The sequence below is a fragment of the Xenopus tropicalis genome, chromosome 1, assembly GCF_000004195.4.
Source record: "Xenopus tropicalis strain Nigerian chromosome 1, UCB_Xtro_10.0, whole genome shotgun sequence".
Lineage (NCBI taxonomy): Eukaryota > Metazoa > Chordata > Amphibia > Anura > Pipidae > Xenopus > Xenopus tropicalis.
Genome location: NC_030677.2, coordinates 85,031,719 through 85,038,216, shown reverse-complemented (window position 1 = coordinate 85,038,216; position 6,498 = coordinate 85,031,719). Strand labels below are relative to the sequence as shown.

General features: G+C 37.2%; 1 protein-coding gene across 1 annotated transcript; it reads left to right on the top strand.

Moving 5' to 3' along the window:
• Window positions 1-536: 536 nt before the first annotated feature.
• On the top strand, window positions 537-6,053 carry cxcl13 (C-X-C motif chemokine ligand 13). Its single transcript, XM_031895092.1, has 4 exons — window positions 537-667; window positions 1,858-1,987; window positions 3,531-3,614; window positions 4,855-6,053. The coding sequence occupies exons 1-4, from the start codon at window positions 604-606 to the stop codon at window positions 4,871-4,873; spliced, it is 297 nt and encodes a 98-aa protein (XP_031750952.1). The 5' UTR covers window positions 537-603; the 3' UTR covers window positions 4,874-6,053.
• Window positions 6,054-6,498: the final 445 nt, after the last annotated feature.

The window sequence follows — 6,498 nt, the reverse complement described above, 5'->3', positions numbered from 1 at the left end:
GCCGCAGGCAATTAATCTCCCAGAAAAAAACTCCCATGGCTCACATGTGCAGATTTGTGCCAGATGCCACTTAGTATGGCTGCACCGGGTCTGATGCAATGGCTCTGGGTGTAGCTACAACAATCAGATTTTTCAAGCCTAGTGTGGAGGAGGTCAAAAAGAATAAGATAAGAAAAAAGAGGACCAGAAGGGAGAGCAGAACTGGAGAGGATAAGAGAGGCTTGTGTGAGAGAGAGTAAGGCAAAGATACATTGAAAAGGAAAAAGAAAAGGAAGAAGAAGAGTTGTAAAAGATGGGGTATAGAAAAGAGGAGAGAAAATTAAAGTGGATATATAAAATAAAATTGAGAGCATAAAACAATAAAAGAGGTGCATAGGGTGGTGTGCATCATATTCACAACCCTGGTGTACTTGGTGCACTTAGCAATGCCCCTAAATTGCGTGACACAGTGCATTACAGTTTATCACTGAGTCACATGTTATTACAGGAGCTGTAAATTAACAACATTTCTAAATGTCTAATTACTTCCCCTTTCTGGCTGCTTATAAAGGAAAAGGCAAACTAGAAAACCCCAGAGATATTATAACCTGTATACAAAGTACAATGAGGTGGATTGCTGTCCTGCTGTGCTTAGCACTCTTACTTGAAGGCTGCTCATTAATATCAGGTAGGTTCATTAAAATAGAAGTTATAGTTTTTGGGTTTCCAACCTGTGCCCCTCCTTCTTTTGCTGAGCCTACTCCTGCCATTCCAGAAATGCTAGAAGCATGTTGGTGGGATATTTATGTTGTAAAAATCATGTGTATATTCTACTTCATTTAATTTAAATGCAATCATTTGTTCAGTCAGTGTAGCCCAGAAATTTTCATTTATTTGAATTGTCCCTAATTTTTTTATATGATCTGGTAACTTTTATTCAATATGCACCATACACGCTACAGGTATATATATATATATTTATTTATTTACTTCTTTTATCTCTATGCCAAATTGTTTGAAGAGTTAGCCCTGATATTTAGCCCTCAGTGTGCATCCTCCTGTGTCAGAAATATATGTTTCAGATTTCAAGGCTCGCAAGACTTATGTAGTGATCATAGGTTTTGCCATAATATTAAAAACATAATTGTTCTTAGATTTAGACAGGTTCCAATTTGTTACAGATAATCACACATTAGCAAGATTATCTGTTGAAACTGTGAACCAATGACTAGAGATGTATGGATCCCAGTGGGGCACTGACTGATATATGTATGTAGTTTCAATATTTGTTTATCTAAAACGTCTTATTAGCAAACGTTAGAAGGACCGTAAAATGTGTGCCCATCAACTCCTAGCTATGCCACTGAGTTTAATGTTAAGTGAGGCATAGAAGTTTTGGGGGAAATTGTTAACTTATAGAACACAAGAATTTTGTAGTAAAACACTGGCACTTGGTGGCTAATTTTCTCCTGAAAATAGGTGTGTATATTTTGATAACATTCTGGAAATGCACCCATGGACTTGCACTCAAAGCAAGGGTGCCTGCACCCACTTAGTCCCACCAAATCATTACATTTAATTTGGGAGAGTTAATTACAAACACAGACACAGAAAGGGTAACAAGAGACAGCCAATATAATGAGATCAGGGATATGCAGGAGAATAGGACAATTAATAACATATACAGGTATAGGATCTGAAAACCCATTATCCAGAAAGTTCCGAATTATAGGAAGGACATCTCCTATAGACTCCATTTTAAAGAAATAATTCTTATGTTTACAAATTATTCCTTTTGCTCTGTACTAATAAAACAGTCCCTTGTGCTTGATCTAATATATGCTAAATTTAGAAAAGGTTACTTACAAATGTTCACAGGATTCCCTTGGGAGAGCCTTATGGTTGGAAGAAAATGCAGGTGTTTGAAACAGACCAAAAAAAGGCCATCTTCCATTTATCGTATTCAAGTCTTTCCTGAAAGCTATAAATGCAGAACACAGGAGGTGCTGTAAGTTGTTCTTTTAATTTATTTTCCAAACTTGTTTTCCTGATGATGATGAAAGGTATGGGATTCATAAAAGGGAAGCTTAAAGGTATTCTGTCATGGTTTTTATGGTGTACGTTTTATTTCTAAATTACACTGTTTACATAGCAAATAATTCACTCTAGCATTCAAAATTTTATTTATTTAATTTATTTAATCAACAAATGTATTTTTTCTAGTTGTAATACTGGTGTGTAGGCAGCCATATCAGTGCATTGTGTCGGCGTTTTCAGAAGGAGCCAGTGCTACACATTAGAACTTTTCTGATAGCGTATTGTTTCTCCTACTCCCATGTAACTGGAGGAGTCCCAAGCCGAACTTAGATTTTTTTTTACTATTATGTGCAATTCTGAATCTACTTGGCGCTGCTATCGTGCTACCTTCCCATTGTTTTGCTGATCAGCTGCTGGGAGGGGGGTGATATCACTCCAACTTGCAGCTCAGCAGTAAAGTGTTACTGAAGTTTGTCAGAGCACAGGTTACATGGTTGTAGCACCCTAGGAAATGAAGAGTATGGCTAGCCCCATATGAAATGTCACAATTAAATATAAAAAAAAATTGCAGTATTAGCCTTTCAGAAATAAATCAGCGTTTACCTTAAATCATACCCTTACTGACTTTAGACCAGGGATCCTCAAACTACAACCTGTGGGCCCGATCCGGTCCCTCAAGGTAATTTACATGGCCCCCACTGCATCCTCATCCCTGACTAACACCTGTCTGCCTCATTGAGGTGACGTGACACAAGGATGCAGCGGGAGGACACAGCAGGGGAGCAGGGAGGGGAGGACACAGTGGGGAGCGGTGAAGCAGGGAGCGCGAGGACACAGCAGGGGAGTGGGAGGACGCAGGAGCAGGCCAAAGTTTGAGGATGCAGCAGGGAGCGGGAAGCAGGCAGCGGGGGCGAGTCCGTAGTTTGAGGATTATAGTCCAGCCCCCCCAGCAGTCTGAGGGGCCATGAAATGGCCCTGTTTAAAAAGTTTGAGAACCCCTGCTTTAGACTGTACTACAAGGAGTATATAGCAACAGAAATATGCATCACCCCACCCAAAATTTTACTTTGACCTTTAGGCTGGGCCTCCTCAGCTACTGCTATAGACCCTAGAAGTTGCGGTACTGCAGTTTTTGAACCACATACAAAACACTAAACATACAATAATGCAGGCATCCTAGAAAAAGGAAATACAACTGATTAATAGGTATTAGGCATATAGTGTTTCCAACAACTACTGTTGCAGCCATAGAGCAAAAGAACATCTGTACAAATTTTAATCTCTAGGCAGAATGTAATACATTGAGGGCTAAATTTTCTGTGCAGTAGCATTGTAAACATTCTAATTGGCTGGTCTAAACATACCTATTAATTGTTTGTGTTTTGGATAGATTGGTCAGCCTAGAGTGCATTACAGGGGAATTAGTAAATTCATAGGCATCTTTTGCTGCTCACAAACATATATATAACTAACTGAAATGTTTGAATGTGTATGTTTTCCCCCCCCTTTTTTAGTGTCTTTCTAAAGAACAAACAAATTGTCTGTGTAGACCCAGAAGCAAGATGGATTCAAGTACTGATATTTAATTCACAAAAAGAGTATGTCATCTTAATTGCTTAAATACTGATTTGTTATGTATGTGTACACTCATAAGTGTTGGCTTTAACAGAAATGAGCAAGTGTGTACATGAGCAGCGTATAAAACGCTCTGGTAGATTTTACCTCTGGTCCTGTTCCTCTGCCAGGCCTCAGCTGGACTGATAGGGAGGGTCACAAGTTTAGCACAAGTTAGTAACAATGGAGAATGATCAGCATCACAGGTAGCTCTAGGAAGCATAAACTTCATTTATTGAAACTCCGAACAAATCAATCAACGATGTTATAAATAGGCATGAACGTTTCCACCCGTCTCCAGTTTGGGAAACCTCTTTCATACAGGGTAATCTTCTCCTTTCAGGTCCTATCAGTAGTCGGAGTTTATACACTGAGGTTCCTGAATACTAGTCTAATTCTGTTGGAATATTTATTAAGATGGCAAAGCAGTATAATGCAACCAAAAATACAGTATATTCTATGAGTGATGTTTGTATATCTTAGACCAGGGGTCCCCAACCTTTTTTTTTGCCACATTCAAATGTAAAAATAATTGGGGAGCAACACAAGCATGAGAACTGTGCCTGAGGGTACCAAATAATAGCTGTGATTGGTTATTTGGTTGCCCCTATATGAACTGGCATCCTACAGGAGGTTCTTTTGGGTATTACACCTGGCTCCAAGCCAGAAATTCAAAAATAAGCACCTGCTTTGAGGCCACTGCGAGCAACATCCAAGGGGTTGGTGAGCAACACTGGTTGGGGACCACTGCCTTAGACTGATTGAATCAATCAAAATGCTGAACCCAATGGGTTCTATTCAAGCATCACAGCTCAACCTTTTTAATGCAGTATATGATTGGGCTAAATGTGTATGTAGAGTTGAGAAAAAATCCAATATAAGTTGACCGTTATTAATATTGTGAGTTACAATAAATGAAGATCTTTATCCCTTAATTTTTTATTTTTACTCAAGGGAGCATATTCAAGCATAACCACTCATTGCAGCTTATATTTTCAGGTGCCTGCTCACAAAATGTTATTGACAATATAGAAAATGTACTTTAAACATGCATGGCAGGCCTGAAATATAACCTTTTGCTCTCTCTGACATACTTCATGACAGAAAATAACCATTGTAAGCAGGAATACAGCACCTTACAGTGTTCTAGGAACACTCCATTTGTAACTTTGTGCCACAGGATTTCTATAACACTTAACTGTAAATACTGTACTTTTCTTACAGGCGAGGGGAAAAAAATTGAATATACATAGAATTGGAAGATATCCGGAGAAAAGGGGATCTGACACAATTGTTACTCAAGATATACTCCACCCTGTTGTACAATGTTGTGACTTTAAACATATGCTATAGAAAATAACTTTTCTCCGTATTCTTCACTATACTGATAATTATTTATCCCAGCAAACTTTTGTTGCATCTTATTAAAATGTTATGCCATTTACACAACATTCCAAGCAAATAAACTGCTACTTTATCACAGAAAAACATGTTTGCTAAGAAATAGTGACTGCTGTCCTACAATTAGTTTTTTTATTAATAGCATTTAATATTTTTCCACTCTTTAAGAGCACTGTGGAGTTTTCCAATTTACAGAGATTTTTTTCAAACAGTTTTACGATATATTTATAGAGGTATGGAATCTATTACAGGTATGGGATCGGTTATCTGAAAACCTGTTATCCAGAAAGCTCCTAATTACAGAAAACCCATTTTCCATAGATTCCATTTTAATCAAATAATTTAAGGTTTCCAAAATGATTTCCTTTCTCTCTGTAAAATGAAATCTTATTTGTTTTAATGGAAAAGATCCAAATTACAGAAAGACCCCTTATCCAAAATGCTTGGGACCTGAGGTTTTCCGGATAACAGGTCCCATACCTGTACCGAGAAAGCCTGGGAGACAGATCTTTCTATAATTGGGAGCATTATTCCTTAATGTTAAAAAAAACAGGAATCAGCCACTCCGATATTTTTGCATTTACTTGGACTGATGTCCAATAAGGTAATATCAAAGACAAGTTACTGTATTAATAAAGATTAAAGAAAAAATAAAAAAACGATCAGAATTACAGTGTATTTCATATCTTTCTGGATAATGGGTTTTCAGATCTAGCAACAAATGTGCTTTTTTTTCTTGTTGCTGTAGAAGTTTCTCCAGCAATGTCATTACATTTTTCTAAATGTGATGTTTTTAAACACTGTTAGAATGTATTGACAGTTCATTTATGTTCTGTTACTAAACCAGTCATGAATAGCCTGTATTGTAAAATCTGCTGGGACAGCTTATTATGTATAATCACTGCAGAATTTCTCAGTACTATAGGAGGGATAACGAATAAAACATATCCTTATAAATAGTACTTTGTGATGTCAGTTGCCACAACTCACTAAAAGATGTACTGGAATATTGCACTCTTACAAAAATATGAATTTATTAATTTTTCATTTAACTTCTAAGAGTTCCATGACCTGGGGGATTATCCTGTATACATTTTATTATAAATCACATTTCACTTTGCTTCAAAACCATTTACAGGTTAAAGAATGTAAGAATAAATATGCTAGATTTAGACAGAGGAGCCCATCTCCTGGTACTCATAAGAATATTTCTATGTATTGAAACAGCAAACCTGTCTTTATAGCAGGGTATCATTTAGATACAGTATATAGACAGGATCATGCTACAAGACAAAGCAGAATGACCATTTCTGAAAGCTTAACTTTTATAAACTTTTGACTGGGTGAAAGAAAATTTTTACTTTATGTGCAGAGGGCTCTATGCATACCATCACACACCAGTGCATGTGGTAATCTCTATTTGCCCTACACTTCTCCACTCAAGTGAACTCTTAGTTGGTCCAAGAT

What these genes read in the sequence shown, in the direction of transcription:
- cxcl13 (XM_031895092.1), top strand. Translation starts at nt 604, where the DNA reads ATGAGGTGGATTGCTGTCCTGCTGTGCTTAGCACTCTTACTTGAAGGC. An exon ending in AGGCTGCTCATTAATATCAG is followed by an intron (nt 668 to 1,857) that starts GTAGGTTCATTA and finishes AAATGTTCACAG; the next exon opens with GATTCCCTTGGGAGAGCCTT. An exon ending in TGCAGAACACAGGAGGTGCT is followed by an intron (nt 1,988 to 3,530) that starts GTAAGTTGTTCT and finishes CCCCTTTTTTAG; the next exon opens with TGTCTTTCTAAAGAACAAAC.